The sequence below is a fragment of the Polyodon spathula genome, chromosome 5, assembly GCF_017654505.1.
Source record: "Polyodon spathula isolate WHYD16114869_AA chromosome 5, ASM1765450v1, whole genome shotgun sequence".
Lineage (NCBI taxonomy): Eukaryota > Metazoa > Chordata > Actinopteri > Acipenseriformes > Polyodontidae > Polyodon > Polyodon spathula.
The window spans coordinates 20,339,173-20,364,623 of NC_054538.1; the positions used below are offsets into that span (position 1 = coordinate 20,339,173).

Consider the following 25,451-nt stretch of genomic DNA (forward strand, 5'->3'; position numbering starts at 1 on the left):
AAGCCTGATACGTTCATTTAGTATATTGTAACGTTTTCATGTTTAGGAAGTATTACTCAGGGAGACGGTGTTGAATTCTTAAAATGTTTATTTTATTTGAAACTACAGAGAATTCCTGTCAGCGGCCAGAATTCACTGCACCAAAATAATAACCCTGCGTTTTGGTCTTGGCACTTTTACCGCATATTCTGCATATATTTATTTTCGTTTCATAAAGCAGAATATGGCAGTGTTTATATCTGATAGTGAAAAATAAATAAATATCAAGATAGATACAGAAAGAAATGTATGTATTAATTTATTTCAACACTTAATACATTTATTTAGTTATGTTTTATTTTTACCAAATATATAGGCTATTTCAGCATAGCCAATTCTCATAAATTAACATTCCTTTTTGTCTAGTGGGGACCACAAACAGAGTTACTCTCATCAACCAGTATCAAGAGGAGGAACCATATTTCTTTGCGCCAATAGGGACCTCAATGAGTGTTACACTGACAGGAAACCAACATTTTTAAGAGATCAAGATCAGAATCTCAGAATGATGAGATGACTTCAAAAAAATCTCTAAAATGTAAAAAAATAACAAAGTCCCGAGAATTCTTAACAGGTAAATAATAATTTCTCAACAATTACTCGGGAGAGTTTGCCAGGTGAAAAAAACATCTAAGAATCGGAGTATACGACAATCATGCTCCCTCCTGCAACGATTCTGTTTTTCTTTCCCCACAATATGTCACGACTTTCAATCCGAACACCAGCATTGTTGCAGGAGGGACCTTGAACTGGATTTTTCCTGGCACACTTTCCTAGGAAAAAGTTGAAAAAAGTAATGCTCTAGTTAATTTACCTATGATGTGTGAATAAAATAAATCTACATTTATGGGAATATGTAAAATAAAAATATCGTGGCGATATGACAAAACACAGGATACAGCAAAGGTAGTGTTTTTCTTGTAAAGACTGCTGTTCTATAACCGTAATACTAGATGTACTGGCTTCACCATGTACCCAGTTCTGTTTTTTTACCCTTTCAACCCTGAAAAAGCCAAATTCAATAAAACTCTATGACGCTCTTTACAACCTTTTTTCAAAGCTTCAATAAATAGCCTTTAAATAGATGACGTACTTGGCAGCTCATTGAACTTGTCTAAAAAACGATACAAACACAGCAGGGCACTTCCCAGTACAGAAGCATGGAAATATATTAAATAGGCATTACACACATCTAAAAGGTTCTCTAGAGTCACATTTAGTTAAAGCGTACACTCACCTCATCTGTAACTTTGAACCTCTTCAGTAGGGCTACAAACTTCTGCTTGAAGTTGGGTTGCTAAGAAAAAAAAAAAGTATATTATATATATATATATATATATATATATATTAGAATGTAAAAACATTAAGTTGGAACAGATTGCTTTTTTTGTTGTTGTAAATAAACCACCAACAAATCCTAAAATCTAGTTAAACCTTTACTGCAGTAAACATATGTATAGATTAAATGAGGTGTCAAAACGTTCTTATGCTGGATTCAAGTTTCTTTAGCATATATTGAAGTTAATTAATGATGATGGTAAATAATCATTATAAAAGTTATACTTCTTCAGCGACAATTGGAAACAGAAAGAGCATTTTTGTCACAAAAATGGTACACCCCTGTATTAAAGCACCAAGACCTGAAACTGAACCAGCTGCTTAAGATCGGTGTCCTAGCTGTGGCCTTTAACTTACTTTGACACACGCGAAATAACAGGGTCAAGCACGTCTACCATAATTACCAACAGATCAATAAGGCTCCTTAGAAGACACATGAGTTGTTCACAGATTAGTTGCCTGAGCCTGAAGGACCTTGTGCAAGCACTGGAGCAGCTTGTTTTAGACCTATATGAAAGCAGGTGAACCAATAACATATGCACTGTACACAACTACACTAAGGAAATGTGAAGCACAGGACTTACTGAAATTAAAAAAAAAAAAAAAAAACATTAGCTATAGTAAGAACTTAGTTATGAAAAGATACAACATTTGCTATTTACACAGTTGCAGTAGAAGGTAACGTACCCTCAGATGGATTAGTGCACACCTCTGTCTGCATTATAAATATGGATTATCCAAAGAGGATTACTAATCGTTTAGTCACTGTATTGATAACACTCACCCGGGTCATAGACGTCGTTCTGATCATTTTCCTCCGGGATTTCTTAGATTTTCTGACTTCATCTTCTTCATAATACAGATCCTGAAATACATTTACATTTTTTGTTATTAATAGATAAGACTTAATTTTTTTTCTTTTGCTCTAGGATCCAGATCTCAGAAGCCCACGTGCGGATTAAAACCTGAACACTAAATGAACGATTTTAAAATAATTTTCCTTTAAAGCGTAATGTAGAAAAACAACAACAACAGTTTACAATTTATGGAGTTCCTTTCATATTACAGCATCACAAAAAAATGAACATTATCACATATAAAAAAAAAAAAAAAAAACAACTTGAATTTTAGCAGCTGTTCAAATCACACTGTCTTCAGTGGGAGGTGCTGTGTTGCACAGTCACACAATCAAAGATACCAGGATGGTGCTTGAAAAGTTCAGTGTATGCAAGCTAATGATTGCAGAATACCACAAAGGCTCTTAAGGCACATGTGCTATATGGTGGAGATTTTGTGAGCTTAAAAGCCTAGAATTGTGGATGATTATCAAAGCAAATAAAAAGACTAAAACCCAAACCCACAGATGTGAGATTGAGAATGTTTTCAAATAGAGAAACGAGGTTAGAAAACATACGATGGGTACGCTGCTTTAAAGGATCTGTGAAGAAACGGATATTGGTGCTTAAAGCATTTCTGATTACGCTGAGCTTACAATACATAAAATTCAAAAGTGCATAAAAAGTGGTAAAAAATAAATGTTGTTGATATAAAAATAGTATTCTGTGAATAGCAGAAATGTCATTATAGCCCACACAAGTCTATAAAAAAAGGGTTAAAAATACTTCACAAGCTCAAATCATGAGCTAAAAACACTTAAAATAAAGCAGCTTTCAAACCGCAGTGAGCTGGATCTGATCCTGACCTGGCCGTGCACAGCATCATCACTGGCCTCCTGTTCAGATGAAAAGCTGTCGTCTTCTTCCTCGGAGTAGTTATCAATGTCAGGCGATCGATCTTTAAAAGACAAAAAAACAACAGTCTTGTGAAAATCCACATATTCAAACAATGTTACTTATCATTTAACCTACTTGATAGCACAGAATCCAGCATCAAACAATAAACAGACATCAATCTGCAAACTTCTCCGACATCTGCAGAGATTTATGATGCTATGCATTAGTTACAGTCGCTTTAAAAGAGACCAGTGTGCATTATCAGACACAGAGGGTTTACAAAGTGGTCTACTGACTTTACAACCACCCTGTCTATTTTATCACAGACAAGAGATTATTGAATTTGAAGTGGCTTAAGGGGTTGTAGCGTGCAGGAAGCATGGGTAAATCCTGACAGTCTTGGATCACTGCCTTTAAAGTCAAGCAGCAGTGTGAATGAGGCAAACACACGGTCTGGAAATGTGGCTGTAGGGGCCAACAGCCAAGATTTCAATGACCAAAGGGTGGCACCTAAGCAGAATTTTTTTCTTGGCAGGAAATTAGCTACAGCAGTGAAACTGCTACAAAAGCTGAATGCTGTACAAGAGACTTCTGCAAACAAATACATAAATGCAGAAATAGATCAACTGTGTTTGTGTGTGTGTGTGTGTGTGTGTGTGTGTGTGTACTGAGGTGAATATAATTGGAAAACAGTGTTATTAATAGGTTTTGCAACAACAAATGTAAAAAAATAAGCTATTTGTTTAATACTACCTTGCTAGTATTCTCAGGGGTTTAGGTTGGAATTGATTTTATTGTTAGCAAATATTTATTAAAAAAAAAAAAAAAAAAAAAAACACTTGATAAGGTGGATAGCTTGTGAGCTTGTAATACTACTGTCGTGGATGATAAGCAATGCAAACATAAAAACTAAACTCCACAGCATTAAAAGGAAGTACTGGGAGGCGGGCAGCATTCACATACCATCCTAATAGGATCTGAGAATTAACTGATATTATCATTTTATAAGCTAGAGGGACTACAGACTAATGTTCTACTAAACAATAGAAAGGGATTCAGGAATTGAATTTGGTTCATTTTTACAGGCTGCCCACAACTGCCACAGATCACACTCTGGGCTGACCTGGGACTGGAACCTCAGATCCTCCAGCTGCAGTGTTGTTTTTCCTAAAGATCACTAGAAGACTAGTGACATTCAGTGTTGACTTATTATGGCTAGAACTCTGTAGAGGTCTGCAGCGTTGAGAGCCTGACTTTACAAGGGGCTCAATTTCCTTATGATTTTGATGGTACAAGTGTAATAAAACAAGTGTATCCGAGAAAGCTAGCAGAATTAACTTACTTGAAGGAATTTAAATCTTACTTAGAATTCCGTACATGCCAAGTGATCAAATTGGGCTTGGCCAAACAACATTATGGCATCAGTTTCATTGGTGGCAAAGAAGATTACTCTTCGACACTGGATAAACTCTTCGCCCAGTTATTTACAGAGAGTGGTATACAACATGTATTTAGAGACAATGACACAGAGCAATAGCTGCAACATCTCTTTCGTAAACGCCCTTTGTAATAAGACATTGAAATATGCCTTTTATTTTCATATTATGTATATGGTTTATCTATGCTATGTGTTTTCCCACTGCACCTACACCTGAAATTAATATAAATATTAGAGAGAAAAATTAAAATATTGAGAATAATGTAACTGTTCCTTCCTGAAGTTAGGTCCTTGCTAGCATAATACCGTTGCATTTGTTTTATTCATGCCTCTGTCTTTGCTTTTGCACTTTCTTTGAAATATATCTCATTAATGTTTTAAGGCCAAGCATTTTTATTACACTATGCTGTATTTATTATATAAACTGTCAATACCCTTCCACTCAAATGCTGCTTTTCATTGCTACATCATTTAAAACAGAAGCTTTTACACAATGTTGATTAGATCAATAATGCAGCATCTACAGGCAAGTCACTGCCACTGTAATATAAAGTGCAGCACTTGCTGAAAACCCACCGTTGTTTTCAGCACTTGAAAGATAGCACTTGTATGTGTCTTCAGAGCTGTACTCCCCATGGAGGAAGGTTGGGGGCTATTCTTAATTGGTAAGTATTCGGATTACTGTGTGTCAGAAGCAACAGAAACCAAATCAATGAACGAACACACAAAGGAAACAATTCAGTTTTGAGGGGGCAATGGTCGGTCCTTCCTACCTGACGCTTTTGTTTTTGGTCCAGCTGGCACGCTGCCATACTCGTGGTCAATTGGCTGGCTGGAGAGAGAGTACACACTGATCTCAGCAGCTCGGACTGGGGCATCCTTCACATTACTATGGAGACCTAGAATCTGACCTCCGTCTGTAGGGTGTTGCATTACCTGAATACACAGTGAAAAATCAGAACAGACATTCATCTACAAGAAGGAGCACAAACTTAATAGCAGCTTTAAATAAAATAAATAAATAAATAAACTACATATATACGAGTTTCAAGTGGATTTTTGGAAAGCCTTGGTATTTAGGTCCACCAAATTTATTGAGCAAATGTCTTGGGAGTACCTACGAGCTCAAACTTGCTGCTGATCAGCTGCAGTACTAGTCACATGACTTCATTATTTTATCAAAAGCCCTTCTCAAAAAACCTGCTCTGAACCAAACTGGTACCAAACTGGTACCCTCACTGTCACTACGACCCCAACCAGGAGGTTATAAATGTATTTTACAAGGTCTCTTATAATGCAGGATTATATATGTCATTGGCTCATGAATGCCACAATCTTAAAATATTATAATACCATTAGCTCTTTTGTACTTTCACAGATAACTCAGGTTTCTGACCTGGATTCCATGAGTGTCAACTAATTTGTTGCATAATTTCAGTTTGGTTAAGGTGGTAGGACGTGCACATTTTTCTTAACTAATGCACTGTTGTTCTACCTAAAACTAGTCAGCCCTAAATGTTAATGGCGAGGGTAGACATTAAATTGCAATGTCTCAATACACCCTTGCTATAACGCCCTTCTTTAAAACGAACCTTCAGCTATAATGAACCTGAACATACCCACCCAAAAAAATAAAAAATAAAAAATAAATATAAAACACACACTGTCAATGTCCTGGTCTGTATGCACTGGATGCCACAGTGAAGTCAACTCTTTTGTTTAATAAAAAGTGTGCGCTGTATAACTATGCATCTGAAACGAAAACCATTTCATGTTGCAACAAAGCTGGAAACAATATCGATCATTTGAAAAAAGGAGTTACACAGGCATACCTCTGTTGTGAATATAGGTTGTCAAAAAGCACTTTTTGGTTTATTCAGCAACCATGTGGCAAAGAAAAATTGTTAAAGAAGAAAAAAATAATAATAAAAAAAGAAGGATCTGATTAACTTTTCATATTGGGTTGATATGAAATAAAAGACCACTTTGGGATTCTTGCATGTTGGATTAAGATTTGGTGCTTTGTGAAATGATTCATGTAATGACTTTGAGTATAAATTCAGATTCAATTCAGGATTTTTGCTTTTTTATACTGGCACTAGAAAAGGAAGACAAATAGTTTTAAAATACACTGCCCAAAAGTACAGTTGCAGCAGCCTTGAAACAAAACAGGGGGTGAGGCTTTTACCCCTTGTACCCCACTCAGACCCATTGCTTACTAAATATAAATATCTGTAGACAAGAAAGCAAGATGTCCTTTAAAAATGAGTTTTAGCAATGGTGACTGCTAAGACAGCTATTGCACTGTATGCTGTACGAGTCTTGGCTGTCACCACTGCAGAAATTAATTTCGCTGGGGAAAATGAAGAACAAATATCACACCCAGTTATTCTGCATTGGTCGTAAAAGGACAACATTCAGGAGAGTGAATGCACTTAGAGATATCTTTCTTATTGAAGCCTTTTTTTGAAGGGGGGGAGGGGGGAGTGCCAAAATATTTTGTAAACAAGGGGTCATAGTGGGGTTAATGGACAATGAACACCCCACCTCTACTTGTTCCAACAATTCCTAGAACACTGATAACATTTGGGGAATGGCTACACTTAGAGAGACAATTACAGTATTCAAAGAAATTTAGTAAGTAAGTGATCTGAGACTAGTAATAAATGTCCCACCGCTATCAGCAAGACTGCTGTCCCAAATGTTTTGGCAGGCAGTGAATAAATAGTAAGAGATTAAGAAAGAGAGATAGAGATTAAAGCTTTCCTCAGAACAATGTGATAATTTCAGACACTCAATAAAGGACAATACCAGCTTTAATATTGCAGCAGAGGTTCCAGAACACTACTTCCACAGAGATTGAAAGGGAATGGCATCCAAAGAATGACACAGTAAGTGCCTCGCAGCACAGTGCATTAACAGACTGCCTTTTAGTGTACAGGCTTGTACTGTATTTACCCCGGATGAACAAACATAGTACTGGAAATCGTTCAGATGTGAAATGTGCCAGGTGGTCTATAGTACACAGAGCCCATAAACATGATCTACACTGGCAGAAATCAAGAATTGGGCTAATATGGTTTCAGTGCTTCTGTAGGATGGGTTGCCTGGTGATTACACTGGGTTGATTTTCCTTGGTGATTAAATGCAATACAGCCGTAAAATTAGATAAATCATCTGAAAATGATTTCACAAGCTACTGCAAATTATCTTTACCTGGACAACCTTGGCTACAAAAATGAAATGCACACATACAAACACATCAAAACGAACAGTACTAAAGGGATTATAACCTTTTATGCTTCAGTCTTTTACCTCAGCCATGTTGATTACTCCCACAGCCAGTGTCTTGTAGCCCAGAATAGTGCGGTTTTTATACCTCTTCCTCCGTTGTAACATTATCTGAAGCCTGTTTGCATCTCTCTTGAGGAAATGTGGATACTACCAAATGAAACAAATGTACAAGTGTTTTTAAAAAGGTTTTCATAATTATTAGCCTTTTTTTTTTTTTTTTAAGAGCATACATTTTCACAAGAACTTTATCGACTTTATATTGTATTTATATATATATATATATATAGTATATATATATATATATATATATATATATATATATATATATATATATATATATATATTGGTGGTCCTGTATAAACAAACAGCAATGTTATTCCAAAATTGTGAATTTAAAATTACATGAATACAAGCTGAATTACTAACACACTGTACTGTGAATAGTAATAAAAAACAAAACTAAAATAGGAGTTTATTCACTTTGGTTTTACAGATGTGTCTTGCTGGCAGGAAGAATATTACATTTCAGCATACACTGTATGGTTACACCACCTCAAATACTAAATATACATGCTTTGCATTTTCACTACCATACAATAGCACAAGCAAAACAATGGCCATGTTCAAATGGAAAGCACATGCAAAACATAGATGGACTGCACAAATTTTGTGTAATTTAAAAGTCCCAGGTTTTGTACAAGTTTAAACCAAAAAGCAAAATAAAAACAAACAAAATAAATCTGTTATTAACCTACAGTGTAAATAGCACTGAAATAAAATACTTTAGTCAAACAATATGGATTATATTGCAACATTGACATCATTTTAAAGACATGCCTGCAGCAAGGATTTAAAAAGCTATATAAAAGCACCCTTTTTAAATATTTTAAAACTCATCGCTGAACACTTTTCAATGAAGCGTAACATTAAATATAGTTCCCAGTTTACCAATGTGTGTTTTAACAATAAATTACAGTATAAACCTAGACCTTTTTGTGAAACTGAAAGCACAATGAGTAGAAAATAAAAAATGCAAATTTGAACCTCTGAAAATTACTTAATGAACCTGAGCCTGCTGTAAACATGCCCTTTAGAACTTGGTGATGATTACTATTAGGGTGGACATGATTGAAGTCTTTATCGTCTTAAAAGGAGTTGACATAGTTAACCCAATCCAATGCTGTAAGCACAGCACAGAAGCCAGGACCAGTTGGAAATTGGATATAGACTTAGGGCAGAAGGAAGGATAACCTTCTTCACACAGACAGTGATGAAGGTAGTCATGTTGTTGAGGTAGAATCACTTGGATCCTTTAAGACCCAACTTAAAAGTTGCGAGACCAGTCAGCAACTAGAACTGGAAGAGCTTAGATGAGCCAAATGGCCTCCTCTCATTTGTGAATTTTCTTATGTTCTTACGTTCAAAAGAAAAGCAGCTTTCAAACCTTTAGAAGACCAAACCTTTCAAGCTGACTGGAGACTAACTTGTCTATAAAACCTAAGCTCCGAAGCAAACAACACTGCTGCTATCTGGGGAACTTAATAGCTAATAGAGAATACTTAATTTTTTCTAAAGAAACAATGCTCTCAAATAGCTGTTTCTTAATAACTGTTAGTGGTTTGGACTTTTGATTTTGTTACTGGAGTACTTCCTTTTTGCGAAACTACAGTACAATGGTGTTTGAACTGAAACAGTCACCATATCCAAAGTTAGTGTATGTGCATGTCCCCAAACCAGCAGGAGGGTGCACTGCATTGTGTGATCTAAAGTATTATACAATGTGGTCCTTCCTGACTCAGTGTAGATTTCCTACATCCCTTCTGAGGGTGCTGGGGTACTCTTCTGGTCTTAGTGGAAGTTTCCTTCAGCAGAATGCAGAGACTTCATTGCAATACTGCTGGGAATTATTCAAGAGGGATACCTGAACATCTCCTTCAGAGAAGTAAGGGATGTAAATCTGCAGCAAAGTCTGTTTGCCAGAATGCCCACAGAGTCATCACTTTGGAGACTGTAGCTTCTGAAACAGCAGTCACTGCAGACGTGGACACAGAAGCACCCGTCAACCAAACACTTATTATAAACCCTCTTTATCAGATCTGTTATTTTGCCCATCATGAACGGAAATGATTGCAACAGGGAGATGCAGAAATTCAGAATACCTTCAGGGGTCCCTAATGCTTAGGAAATGTGTAAAAAAAAAAAAAAAAAGCAAACAAAAAAAAAACATAAGTCTTGTGAGGGATAACCAGTTTAAAGAAAAGTGTGTACAGCCTATCAATTGTGAGGGTCTGAGGCTGCAGTAAGAGTCTTACTTGTAAAGAGAATGTCAGCTCCAGATCGGTCTCCATCAGCCCACTGGGTGGAAGGAGATACTCGTTTGATCTCAAGATCCGTTTTGAACCCTGCAATGCATCAAAAGACACCACATTCTAGACATGCAAGCAGCAAGCAAGGAAATTACACAAATACATGTGTATAAAATGAAAAAGCATGGAAATTCAACAATGACAATTGGCAAGTAAGTCCATTCCCAGTTATCTAAAGAAATTCTAAATACCTTGATCTACAAAGACAACTTCAGACAAAATAATAATAATAATAATAATAATAATAATAATAATAATAATAATAATAATAATAATACAACTATGCAACGTTACAGCGTCCAAGGAGCTATTGTGAAATTTAAGCCTATTGATTGGACACTACTCTGTGAAGTTTCAAGAGTTTTTGTTCAACGGTGTTCATTTTATGCGTAATACATGCAACTAGAGGAATGCTGAAATTTGATTGGCCCATGGCAACCATGTTTTTTTACTGTAGCAACTTAATTTGAGCAAACTTTAACCCTTAGCGGTCCATTTATTCAGCGCCTATCAAGCGCCTCGGGTCCAATTTATTTTCATACGCGCTGTTTATTTTACACGTGCTGTTTAAAAGTATTTCTTTTCACAGTAAAACAGGTTTAAAAGGCACTGCATATCAAAAGGACACTCAGTACTGCATCTCCAGCCAAGCCCCACCCCTTGTTCGCTGTATTTTTCACATACTTCTTCATAGTCGTGCATACTGATAAATCCTCTCCTGATCACTTGTTTTATCACCAAACTCCTCAATAATGTGATCCAAGTCATTCTTTATTACTACAACATCTCAAAAACCTCTGCAAATGTCTGTGATATTCTTTGAGCACTGGATGTAGAAGCAGCTATCTTGCTTACTTATGTTCGTGTTATCTCTGTGGTGTAGGGCCTCTGTGTATTGCTCAGATTCACCCCCTTTTTTTTTCGGCTTCTCTTGGCTCGCATCGGTCTCACTTTACCATTGAAAGGTTTTCTCTGCTTTTTCCGGAGAAAAATGAGTAGAGACCTGTGCTTGACGTCTTTTTGATGATGTCGGACAGAAAATTGTAAATTGTAATGTCGGACCTGGTCTGACATAGGAACACAAAGGGTTAAAGAAGACCATACTTGGCACCTGTATGCCAAGTTTTGCTTTGATCAGATTAGTGGTTTTGGAAAAGACGACATTTTTGTATTAATTAGGTTATCCGACATGGCCGCCATACCACTGCACCAATCAGCTTCATTTCGAGCACCGTACATCTTGGAAAATCCCTAATTATGTATACTACATTTCAGAACTCTGCGAGAAGTGGTTTCTGACAAGATGTTTGTAAATTGTCCAAAATTTATCGTAAAATCAAATATGGCTGCCAAACCATGTGACCAATCGCGTTCATTCAGCTGTGGACATAAGTTCCCATTGGTGTCTACAACTGTGAAATTTCAAGAGTTGTCGTGCAACGGTTTTCATTTTATGCAACTTTTAAGGTTTTGCTGGCAGAAAGAAAAAGAAATCTTAACAATAGGCTTCACAGCCATGGGTTTGGAAGCATAATAATAATAATAATAATAATAATAATAATAATAATAATAATAATAATAAATAAACTGCAGAAAAGGCAACTGTCAACTTTCACCAAGGTCAATAAAGACCAAAAGAAGCAGGAAATTACTTTTCAAACTAGTCATAACATCATACTGGTAAAAACAGAAGTGTCACTAATGAGGAAGGATTTTCCATCCCATATTCTCTAGCTAGACAGTGATGCAGTTACCACTGCCACTATCCTGGAAAAGTGACCCCTCACTCTGAACCCTACAGTTGCAATAATCTAACATAGGCAACAGATTGCTTTCCAGTGGGGGTAAACAGGACGTAAACAACACAATAACTGGAATTGAGCTGATAATTATTTAAGCAAGAATAGCCAACACCGAGAATACGGTCCATGATTTCTGTTACTTCTATTGGCCTATTTATCAATGAAGATATTTTTTATTTTATTCATATACATTAAGATGTATTATTGGCTGTAGCTCACAGGGAAATTGTTTTCATGTGTTCATAGTACCGTAGACAGAACTAGTTTACTTGACGTAGATTCTTACAGTTATACTGTATAGTTTATTTTTAAAAGGAATTGACATAGTTAACCCGAACCAATACTTTAGGGCAGTACAGTATTATGATTGTTAATTGCATACCCTAGATCATTTCCTCGTCTGTCATGCATTTACGGCATCTTTCTAAAATAAACCGAAATTTCAAAAAGGCTCAATCAAGGTAAAACCGTAAGAAACTAGGTCAAGTAGACACAACGCTACAAATGAGAAGTTTTCATCAATTAGCGTCTTATCAGGCAACAACCTTGACTTGCATAAAGAAGGAAAAACATTGAGTGAAATAGCTTGCATCATTTGATTTTCAAGGTGTGGTATCCGAAGCATAATCAACAAGTACAGAGAAACATCATCTGTAATTGACAAACCAAGGACTGGAAGACCCAAAAAGTTGTCTAACAAGGATGAGCAATACTTGAAAATAATATCCTTAAGGAATAGAAAGAAGACAAGCGTTGAATGACAACAGAACTGGCAGAAGGCACAGGTGTCTTTGTCCATCCATCAACAGTCCAAAGCACCTCTGACCATTGTTCCAAAGTCCAATTAGTCCTGTTCCCCTTTCTTAACAGATTAATTCTTACTGCAGCACATCTTTTAAGCCCTGATTTCACAAGTGACCTTCATACTGTTGATTTGATGGACAATGACACCTGTGCCTTCTGCCAGTTCTGTTGTCAATTCAACGCTTGAGAAGTATCCTTTGGCCCTATATATTTCAAGATAATCTGAAACAAAACCAGACAATAGACTACAGAGATGCTACAGTAAATTTACATAGCTTTACTGAGGTTACTATTGGGTTACATTTTCATACATACAATCATTTATTTCAAGAAGACGATAAATGATAAACATATAGCTTGTGTTATTGAGGAATATGAACAATAACATGTTTACCCTCCAGATCACTTAACTGTGAGTCTATTATTCTTTCTGAAAAAGACAATTTAATCCAAATTTATTTATTTTTCCATATGTCTCATACACCTCAGGATACAAGAAATGAAATGGCACCATCTTCAATCTCAACTTATGATCCTTCTCAGTAGTCTGGCTGTATTACACCTTGTACAGGCTTCGGTAAACAGACACACCTCCAGGGTTAAAGGAGTGCCATTCAGGATTTTATAGCATCTACAATATATTTGGCATTGGCAATGTTATCACTGGATCCCTTTTTCTTGTGTTCAATACCGGTTTTGCTCTTTGCTTGGTTTTTTTTTTTTTTTTCAATACTTCATATTTCTGAAATACAGATTTTTCAAGTAGAATGCTGCAGATAAAAATATCAATCACAAACTGGGGGTGGGGGTGAAACACATACAGAAATATCTTCTACATAGACACCTGACAAAGCAATGTTCACCAGGCAGGAGGGCAATCAATCTGTTCAGAACCCTGCTGCACTGCCTTGATATCAGCCCTGTGCCCGTTGAAACAGCAATTCACTTAATTCTCTGCTGATTCCCTTCTCACCAACACATACCTGTCAAGACTTGTGGCTTAGTTCCTGGAAGAGGACTGGCAAGGATTCCACTCCCCTAATTGGCAAGGAGATTCTGGCACCCAGCCAGCAAAGGATGACACAGCAGTTAAATTTATAGTAAATATATTTGCTTATACAAGTAAAGAGCATGTCGTAAGTACGATAGATGGATAAGAACGATTTCAAATAAGAGCAATTACAAAAAACATGAATACAGATACTTAGAAGAATAAAATCAAGTACAAGATACAGGAAATCGTTATAATTAAGAGCAGTAGCAGAATTCAGCAAGGTATGGAGCAGTTCAGTGCAAGTACAAGCTGGTGGAAGTACTGGTATAATTGGGTGCCATATAGTCCAATATAGTCGAGAGTTGTGAAGTTTACAGATGCTGTCTGAACAGGTGTGTCTTGGAGGCACCAGACGGTGGTCAGGGGCAGAGCAGTCCTGATATCCTTTGGTAGGTCGTTCCACCACTGAGGGGCAAGGGTGGAGAAGAAGAGGGTTCTGGAAGCGGAGGAGTTGGCAGTACAGCTAATCTGCCAGTGGTTGAGGAGCGGAGGGGGCGACAGGGAATTGGATGCGAGCAGCGATAGGGAGCCAGTGAAAGGAGCGAAGCAACAGTGTAGCGTGGGAGAAATGAGGAGGGAGCTGCAGTAGTCAAGACGGTACAGTACCAGGGCCTGAACTAGTAGCTGTGTTGAGTAGTCGGTGAGGAAGGGGTGAATTCTGTGTATGTTGCTGAGGGAAGGTCTCAGGAGCGTGCCAGAGTAGAGATGTACTCAGACTAGGAGAGAGACGGGTTGAGGATGACACCAAGGTTTTTGGTGGATGAGGAGGGAGAGAGGGTGGTGGATTCAACAGGAATAGAAAAAGAGCGATCAGCGGTGATGGAGGAAGAGGGGGGAGAAAAGGAGGTCTGATTTGGAGAGGTTAAATTTTAGATGATGCAAGTGCATCCCGGAGGAGATGGCCAGGAGGAAATGTCGGAGTCAGAGGGGGGAAAGGAGAGGAAGATCTGGGCATCAACACCCAACTAATTACAGGAGAAGCCATGGGAGGAGACAAGAGGACCCAGGGAGTGGGTGTAGAGAGAAAACAGGAGGTCCCAGGACTGAGCCCTGGGGGACACCTGTAAAAAAACAGAGCAAGAGGCAAGAATCCTAGGTCAGCGAGGGAGAACAGAGTGTCAACTGTGTTAAAGGCAGCAGAGGTCAAGGAGAATTAGGATAGAGGAGAGGGAAGCGGCACGGGCAGAGAGTACAATTAGTGACAGACAGATGAGCAGTTTCAGGGGAGTGTGCCGGGCAAAAACCAGATTGGATTGGATCGAGCAGAGAAAGTGTTGACAGGAAAGCAGATAGCGAGCGATGTACCACTCGCTCAAGGGTTTCAGAGAGGAAAGGGAGAAGGGACACAGGATGGTAGTTCTGGAGGGATAAGGGATCAAGGTTTTAAAAAAAAAAAAGTTTACGCTTTTTTAACTGAAGAAACAATAGTTCCAAATACACTGTTTAAAATGATCTTTCAGAATTTGTATAATCTTAGAAACATTCATTATACTTCTTAAAAAAAAAAAAATTCTGAAAATGCTGAGAATTTAGGATAAACTACTGCTTTTCCAGCATGCAGCATATATATATATATATATATATATATATATATATATATATATATATATATATATATATATATATATATATGTGAGCCAATCAGGAACCGAGTGGGTGGCTGCTGGCCTCTAGAGGACAATGACCAGCCCAGCAAATCTCCACCCGCAAGCTCACTCAGCCCCTAGCGCCCCCTGGTGTCCCCAGCAAAGACTGTCTGCCTCTCACAACCAGGATTCGATCTGTGGTTGTACGATTCACCCTGCACGCTGCGTGGCAGTGCTTTTACCAGGTGAGCCATTCAGGGACCTCCCTTTCCCAGCATTTCTACTGAATTATGGTTACATTAAGAAAAAAACAAACTAACAATTAAACCGAGTTATGATAATAAATATTTTGTTAGCGCAAAGTCTCTGTTGTAGATATATCACAATGTCTTTCTCGGGTTGTTTTACATTTCACAGTAGATCTCAACACATCACTGAAATTTATTTTTATATAGCACCCTTCATGCCAAGGCATCCCAGAGAACTGTACAAAGTTAAAAACTAAACAAAATAGCTCATGTATACAAAACACGCCAGTTATAACCAAGTATTATTAAAAAAAAGAACATTCAAAAAAGCATGTTTTCAACTCGATTTAAAATAGCTCAGTGTTTCAACCTGCCTAATGGTAATCGGAATACAGTTCCACAACGGAGGACCACAACAGCAAAAAGCTCTGGCTCCAGCTGTTTTAAGGCAACTTTTTGGAACAATTAAAAGTTCTGCATTTTTCTGAGTTCAAGGAATGACTAGGAACACAGAGAGATAGTAGTTTTTGAAGAACATGATTTCAGGTTGCTTGACTTTCTAATATACTCTTCATGTGCTGTCAGCATATGAATAGCCTAGTTTTGGGCAAAAGCAGATCAGTCAACAGTGAGCGAGTTAATCTATGTGGCTAGTTTTGCACAGTTGATGTCAGTGGAATTATTGTATATGTTCACAGGAAAAGTACAAAATTTCAGGATAAAAAAATGATACAATTTATTCTAAATGAGAACCTACAGTGTGTTAGGTAAAACAGACACTTAGAAATCTATGAGGAGGGTTATAAGAAAGTGTGGTCCTGAACATGCATGTTCAACCAATAAAAACCATAATGAAACAATAGTTAAAATGACTCCAGTTTCAGGCAGCCCTTTCTGAGGTTTGCCTGTAAGGAATACCCTTCCTGTGAGGAAATGCAAACCTTGAAGCTTGCACTTAAAATCGCCAGCAAAGGAAAGCGTGGAGAATGCCTCCAGACACCTGGGGCCTCAGACCCAGGGATGCCGTGCAGCTTCGTTCTCTCAATTAAACACACATGCTGCAGATATGCTAATACTCAGAGGAGATGGGAAGGAATGCACTTCATCCGGAAACTAGTCGTTTTGAAGGAACTGAAGCAGATGTTATTTCTTCCCTGCTTTTCTCCTTTTAAAGTTCACCTTAATATTAACGGCCGTACAAGGGACCACCTTAAAGTGTTCTTTAAAGACTATTTAACATGGGAAAAATGCATCTCCAAAGCTATCAGAAGTAGTCACAATTGACAGATGGCTCTTCTAAGGTTTCGCAAACAGTTGTGATTAGAGTTAATTTAACAATATACTTGTGTACAACAAATAGTGGTCTTGCAGAGGATATGATCACATCACAGGGATTTAATTCTTGAATTAAGATGTTATTATTGACGTTGTGCTCACTAAGACTTTTTAATGTTTTTAATATGGAATTTATAAATCATTTAATTTCCCATAAAACAAACTGCATGGTCATCCACACTCAGCTTTGGAGCTGCTTTTAACGAGAATCATTCAAGTCTTAGTATTAGAGGTCAACACCTGACAATCCATGCAAATTTAAGTGGATCAGGAAACGAGTGGGCCCTTACACAAATCTAGCACAAATCTTAAACCGAAAAAGTTTACGTAAATGGGAACTGTACTTCTGTTCTGCTTATATCTAGGTGAGAGTTAAACTTAAGCATTAAAAAACACAGTAAGCACAAAAAAAAAAAAAAAAAAAAAAATCAGATAGTTAGTTCTTCCTTTTCTGCCTGAGCCGTTGTCTTCGGTAGCAAAACCTGCTAAAATTGGATTTAATTCTCCAGTTACACAAAGCTAAACTGCTGAGCTCCACTGAAGACTTGCAGAAAATGAAAGATTTCACGCTTTGGAGAAAACGCTGCTCAAAGATAAATTCACACTCCAATGCATTTTCCCCCCAGGAAAAACATAAAAACAAAAACCTCAATATCTTTACCAAAAAAACATCAACTATCATTTCATTTAATTTCAAGATACATATTTTTTAAATATATTATTCATATTTGTGAAATCTGTATGTAACAGGGAGAGATCTGTGCTGACTCTGCTGGCGTGTTCACGGGCTGCAGGAAGAGGGCGGCAGTCGTCCAACAACCGCCTGTGAGTCATGGCAGTGACACGGGGAGGTGGGAAAGTGGGTGTGTAGACTTTCCCCCTCTCTGAATGGCTGAGAGGCGCGTCTTGGGAGATTGTTAGCCCTATAAATTAATGCTCCGTTGTTTCCTCAGGTCTGCCCACTTAGACGCAACGAGAGTGCGGAAGCACTGATCCAGGACCGGGAATCAGGCGAAACAAAGCGTTTCATAGCGAGACAGAGAGAGCGGGGAACCCTTGGGCAGACCCCGGCGTATTGTGACAGAACAGGCTAGTTAGCCTACAGAGTAGGATGGTGATCCGGGTCGTGCGGGTAGCGACGACCGGGATAACGCTGCCGAGTGCAGCACCTTTTATTTGTAGTTTTATTACCGTTTTATTTTCCATTGTTCTTTTCGCCTTCTGTTTTCATTATTATTTCTTTGAGCACCTGCGAGTGCACTTGCTGTTCACGTACCAGCTGTGGTATTTCCGTGGTGCTGTCTATCATCGTTGATAGGCAGCCCACGGTCAACAGTGCCCTCTGCCAATAAAAGCAAGAAAATAAAACTGGGCACCTGTGTGGTGTTTTCTAGTACACCTGTCTGTCTCCTAGTCAGTGAATTACCCACACCCCTTCCATACTAATCAAATGTGTATACTGTATTATTTTTAAGCAATACAAAAATAACAACAATCATAGAGATCCTAGGCATAATCTCATTGGGGTGGAGGAAGAAAGGCTTTTACTTAATTAAACACAGGTCAAGCCAGCAAGGTTCTGAATGGAAAGTGCTCAAATGTAATTTTCTATTAAACAAAAATAAAAATTAAAATTTACTGACTGACACATTTTTTACATTGTACTTCTGGGATGTTAAATTCTTCACGTTATCAGGAATTTTGACAATATTTAATAGGTCTCTACTATTTTGACAGCTACCTTCGGAGGAAACCCAGTGTTAGAGCATACACTGTCAAAGAAAAACACTACAACTACTGAAATGTAAATACAGAACTAACAGCAATATAAAGAATGTTATTTTCTGTTTATAGGAAACCATTTACTAGATGTATAAATAAAGCTTCTGTTTATCAGTGCTTATTCGCTTTCTTTTTTGGTGTTTAATTTTAGAACTGCTCACACTTTATGTAGATGGCCAAAAGTCTGTTTATCACAAGCTGCTTCTTTTGTTTATTTATTTTTTGCCAAAATACATATTAAATGGGGGTGCAAAATGAACACAAAATAAGTTCTATTGTCAGTTATTTCGGTGTTTATCAGATAAAACACCAGTTTATTTATTTTTAGTTATAGGAGTATTTTCAACTAAAACCTAAAACCTAATAAAAAATATTTCTAAATACAGTACACTCTTGGTATAACGGCCTTCATTATAACGACCCTGGCCCCCAAATTAAAAAATAAATAAATAAATAAATAAAAACTAAAAAAGATAATATAAGCACACACTGTTAACATCCCTGTCTGTGCGCGCTGTGTAACTGCCTCCGAAACAAAAATAGTTTTATGTTTGTAATAAAGCTGGAAACTATATTGATTGTTTGAAAAAAACAGTAGTGCAGTCATGTCACTGTCGTGAACATACGCTGTCAAAAAGCACTCTGTTTTTCGGCTTGCTAGGCAACCATGCAGTAAAGCAAAATTGATTAAAAGAGGAGAAAAAAAAAACAACAAAAACTTGAGGATCTGATTAACTTTTCATGTCAAATTTGGAATAAAAACTCAGTTTGGGAGTCTTACATGTTGGATTAAGATTTGGTGCATTTTGAAACGATTCACATCAGACTGATTTTGAATAAATCTCGTGTGTTTTTGGGGCTTGAATGCCGTACATTTACTGACAGTTAACGGGAGCCTATTAGGTGGGAGTTGGGAAGTCAGGGGAGTACTGTACCAGCAAATCAGGAGTGTGTATTGGTTGCTATCTTCATCTTGGGTTGTCTGTCGGGACTGGACCATAAAATACAATTTGCTTACTAAGGTGTGTGTACATTAGTTTGTATTAAATGGTGGATTGAGGCTGCAATCTCTTCAGGGGCGACATATGTGCATAGCCAGAGTTGTGTGTTTGTTTATTTATTTTTTTGCACAAGGGTAGAAAAAAAAACCTTTACGTTTCTTTATTGAGAGCCGCGTCTATTAAAAAGCTGATATCTGCGTTAATGCGATGGCGGCGTTAATTCGAAGTGATATGGTAGTACTAGGTTAAAACGTCTTACTGTAAGCTTGAGGATTTTTATGATTATAAGCTTTATGATTTTGATTAAGTACTGGAAACATTTAAAGGTGTGTCAGAGACTAATTTCAATATAACAGAAAACTAGTTCCTTAAATCTCACAAGGGGGTTTCATATTTTTTAAAAACATCTTTTTAAATTTCCCAAGAATTGTTTCTGAATGTAATATTAAGCAAAGTTTCTTAAATCTGAAATTGTGGGATATCAAGTTTCCATGACCCCCCTTAATTTTAAGGTTATTTATTTATTTATTTTCTTGGATGTCAAACTTGATCCAATAAAAGGGTATTCAAATAAGAAGCCTGCAATTCAATACTGAACATGACAATTGCTAAAATAATTTTGCTTACAGCTATCATTTGTAATTATTTCAAAACACAAACAGAACAGAAGGCGGTGAAGATTTTTAGTCCCTCATAGATTTATGCTTTGTTTTCCATCTGCCAGATAGGGGCAAAGCCTAGGTTCACTCCAGCAAATTGCAATCAAGTAACTGCATTAGTTCCTTTCTGATCAGATGGGAGGGTGCAAATACTTGCAAAATAAACTGATTATTTCAGACTTCTAAAGGGTATGTTGCTTTTAATTTTATTTATTTAACATCTGCTTGAGCCAAATAGACATGGCACCACTTCTAATGAGAGGATTTATTTATTTATTTTAAACACACATACAGTTTAAAATAATAAATAATAAATAATGCAACCCAACTATTAAACATCACTTGAATAAATGTTCTACATTTATCCACATACTCAGCAAGAGGAAGCAACACTGAACATGGTTTGCGTGTCCCTGAGACCTTGTCTAGATGCCAGACTCGTCAAATATAAATGTCAGTGGCATTATCAGATTAAATTTGGCTTACAGCAAAATTTACACCAGAGTGTGTCTATTTACTGGGTGGCAGAAGTCTGACTTTATAGAAACCAATAGGATGATCCAAGAGCACTGCCAAGACTGCAGAAAGGAATACCCCCAACAGAGGGACACTTCAGGAAGAGTTCACTAATGATAAACAACTGTGACTAGAAACTGCCATAAGAGCGACGGACAGAGAAGCAACAGCACAGGAAATCACGACAAACCACACTGAACCAGTCTTGGATATGGTGGGGTGTTGAATCAGCGTTAAAGCTTGAGAGAAAAAAAAAAAAAAAAAAAAAAAAAAAGGGTTGGCTTATTGGATATTGAAAATCTGGAAGTAAAAAGAGCTTAAAATGGAGACTTCCCTGCAGTTTATCAATCTTCAAGGACAGTCAAGAAAGTGAAATGAGTGTGGCTATGCAGTCCAATGTACCAAGCCAGTGCAGTCAATTTTTTTTTCTAACAGCTATTTATATTTTGCACATTTTAACAGTGGTTAGATTAGTTAGCATCAACACAATTTATTGAATTTATTGTGGATTTTCCTTTTGTTGCTGAAAGCACAGTGTTTGACGAATTCCAATAAGAAATACTCTGGTTGTAAAAATGGAAGGGTACAGTATATAAAAAAGTAAGCTACTAACTATAATGTAACCTAGACAGGCATGATGTAACCAGCTGTTTCATGGGCAAAAAAGCTAAAAAGACACAAAGCCGAGACACAAAGGGCTCGCTCAGATTGGTGCCCACAGATGTAATTAGAGTTACAGTACCGTATCATAAAATGTAAATCACAGGTGATCTACATTAACCGTATATATAGATGTACAAATGTAAGTGTGAATACAAATGGACAAGACAAGATAGTTTCCAAGTGTGACAGTGAAAGAATGTAGAAGCCAAGTTTCATCACAATAGGATAAGTGGTTCTCTAGATGTACAGTATTCCAAACTGTGCCACAAGTGCCCAAGTGTTCTGCATATGATAATGATCCACTCACTATTTGTGTACCATAGAACATGAACAAGCGACAAATTAAAGATGATTTTACCTGAATTTTCACAGCAATCACAACAGAGTTGAGTTCTTTGTCCAGTTCTTTAAGCACAATCAGCTTTTTCAGAGTCAGGCTACATAACCTGAAATGTAATAAACAAACGGAATGTTAATTTTGCTTACCATCTGCATGTCAGATAATGGAATCAGATGAATTAATAAATACCACTTCCCATTGGTAAAACACATCCTCAAAACAAATGTCCTTGTAATGTTTCATCAAATTTTGGCAAGTTATTCTGAAGATACAGTTATCAACATTGTCTGATCAGCGGCCATAACTCATCCAAAAGTAGATAACCATCAGATTACGATATTATCAAGAACATATGGTAATAATTACCATAACAAATGGCTGGAGCGGTTCTGAAGATATTTAACAAAAACTGTAATCAAGTTTACTGTAGATATAGTACAGAGCATGGTTGGGGAACTTTCATATTTTGTAATACAGTACTTCAAGTTTACTCTTTCCATACATTTTGCATCCTAAAGAAGGAACTTCTTAAAAATTAAACATTAAACAATTCTTGCTACAGTGACTTGTCTGTGAATTTTCATAATATTTTGTAATTGCCATTTATCTGTGTGAAAAGGCCTACTTTTGGTGTGAAGTTACTGAGGCAGAAGGTTGGCAATGGAAGAAAAAAATCTGCAAAAATCTGCTTAAGCAGCACATTATCTGCTCGTTGCTCAGGCAGTGTCTGGGTCGCTGAATTTGATCAACAGATTTCTGCCGTTGCCCAGAGAAAGCAGGCAAGCACAGTATTGTCCGGCTCCCCATGACTAATCACCGACTTGCAGTTACAGTGCAGAAGCACACTTTTCATTACACTGTATTGATGATTAATGATTGCTAAGGATTCTTTGCTGACACACAATAATACAGACATTCCGTGCTGAAATAAACCACACCACCATAGGAGAACATTCACTTCCAGCGCAGCAACACTTACATTGGCTGGTAACAAATGGCTGTTCAAACCCAGGGCAAATTATGTTAAATCTCTTATTTTTGCAATGAGGTGCACAAAACAAGGTGGCAGAAGTTGTGGTCTGCTTCCAAGCAGTCAAGGTAAAGTGCTGTGTTAAACTGTGTGAGTTTTGGGTTTGAGTTACAGGTAAACAGCTGAGCTGTCCTGGTTGAGTTAGGTTCCACACTGTATAGTTAGTGCTCCAAGAAGGAGCTAGGTGTTTGTTTTGTTTAATTTATTTGATTGGTGTTTATTAAAAGTGCACGTCAGCGCTTAAATCAATTCCATTTCTGTGCCTGGGTCTATTTTAAAACGGGCAACGAACGTAAAAAGTGAAAGGATCTTTCACAATATATATATTGTGAACGATCCACTCACTTTTCACGTTCGTTGCCCCTTTCAAAGTAGACCCAGGACACAGAAATTGAATTTTCTTAGCGCTGACGCGCACTTTTAATAACCACAAAATCAAATATTAAACAAAACAAAACAAACACCTAGCTCCTTCTTGGAGCACTAACTATACAGTGTGGAACCTAACTCAACCAGGACAGATCAGCTGTTTACCTGTAACTCAAACACAAACTCTTACGTTTCCTACAGCACTTTACCTTGACTGCTTGGAAGCAGACCACAACTTCTGCCTCCCAACCCACAGCAGCCCCGAACAAACTGCCTGTCTCTTAAATACCCTGCACCTGGCTCTAATTTACAACTACCACCAGGTGCAGGGGATTACTAAACAATTAAGCAATTAAACAATTAGACCCAAATGTGCATTCTCACAAGTTTTAGCAGGGAAGGATTTTAACCCCCTCCCTGCTACCTTACTATATATATATATATATATATATATATATATATATATATATATATATATATATATATATATATATATATATATATATATACACACACACACACACACACACACACACACACAAAGTCCCTAGGCACATCACACACACATTTTGGGATACCAGAGAGAAGTGCATTACAGTAATGAATTCTAGATTTAAAAAAAAAAAAAAAAGACATGCATTAGTTGCTCAGCATCAGATACAGAAATAATTGGTTATATTTCTCAATATAGTTTGGGTATATTTCACAAATGGTAAAAAGATACTTTTGTAACTTCCCCAATATAACAGTCTCAAATGATTAGAATCAAAGGATTTATATTTTAGGTAGGGTCACAATCCATATGTTGCACACATACAGTATGCACACAATGACATAACAGAGCCAATATGGAATCAAGTAAAACAATACATTCATACTGTTTCTCTGTACCAGTGAATAATGGCCACTTAAACTTTAAAATCTGGTATGGATAAAAAAACAAAAACAAATAACAATACTACTAATTAAAGAAATATACACCTCCCAACCCAATCGACAGTTAATCAAAGCAAAAAATGCATTACCATTAAAACCACATGTGACAAAGAAAGAAAGAGTCTAAGCTGTAAACCTTCCTCCCAACCAGAAAGGGCACTGCGTAAGGACAGTATGTTTTCTTGCAGATGAGTCGACTCGATGGTGGGCGTAAACAGGTCGGCCAGCTGGGCGGAAGTGCATAGCGGCACGTACACGAAACGAATCCCTTGCGATCGGCTACGGGGAAAGGAGTGATTGGAGAAAGGCTGCCGCCGGGTTGACTGCAGGGAGGAGTTGCGCAGTACAAAGGGGAAACTGCTGTGTGAGTACAGCCCTTACGCTGAAAACTAACGATCCAGCCGGAGCCTGTATTTTGTTGTTTTTTTTGTTTGTGTCTGCAGACGAGTAGCACAGAGGAGAACAGAGCTGCAGCCACAGAGCCAGTGCTAACCCCAGGTCTAACTCACTCATTTCACTGCACTGCACAGTACAGCACCACCCACAATCCAAGGACATTTGCACCGAGAAACTGTTTCGTGCACCGAGGATTCTGGTTAGTGTTTGTGTTTGGGACTGCAACCCGCCATATTTATTTCCCCTATACCATCGTTGGTATAGGGGTGATTGGATTATTATTATTTTGTGTACTTATTTATTAAATACGGACATTCTTGTTATTGGCATACTGTTTGAACATTCCTTTTGTACACTGCACCACTCACATGCTGTGACACCACATTGTTCAGCATTTCCAAATTTGTCAGGTGCAGCCTTAAATCAAAAGGGGTGGAATTTCATTCCGGAGTAACAAGGACACTCTAATGTTCACTTCAAGGGTAAAAACTTTCCAAGAAACTGTTGTCTAGTGCAATATTTGCAGGATTATAGGCCCGATTTTAAAGCAAGCGCCAAAGAAAAAAGAATAAGGCATGTTATCTGAAAGGAAAAAAGCAACTGTAATTATATAACATGGAAAATAGGGAAATACACACATTTAAAAAAAAAAAAAAAAAAGGTCAGGAAAGACTTTTTACTTCTCTTGCAGCTAAAATTGGATGATCTATATTGTGTTTTGT

The 25,451-nt window shown here is 37.4% G+C and overlaps 1 protein-coding gene across 1 annotated transcript in view; it reads right to left on the reverse strand.

Moving 5' to 3' along the window:
- The window catches only part of LOC121315700 (phosphofurin acidic cluster sorting protein 2-like), a 90,986-nt gene that overhangs the window by 32,416 nt on the left and 33,119 nt on the right, over window positions 1–25,451 (reverse strand). Inside the window, exons 2-8 of the mRNA XM_041250029.1 lie at window positions 22,017–22,104; window positions 10,155–10,244; window positions 7,864–7,989; window positions 5,322–5,484; window positions 3,080–3,171; window positions 2,162–2,242; window positions 1,277–1,336 (exon numbers count right to left, since the gene is read on the reverse strand). Of these exons, the coding sequence (XP_041105963.1) occupies window positions 1,277–1,336; window positions 2,162–2,242; window positions 3,080–3,171; window positions 5,322–5,484; window positions 7,864–7,989; window positions 10,155–10,244; window positions 22,017–22,104 (700 nt within the window). The remainder of the gene's footprint in view (window positions 1–1,276; window positions 1,337–2,161; window positions 2,243–3,079; window positions 3,172–5,321; window positions 5,485–7,863; window positions 7,990–10,154; window positions 10,245–22,016; window positions 22,105–25,451) is intronic.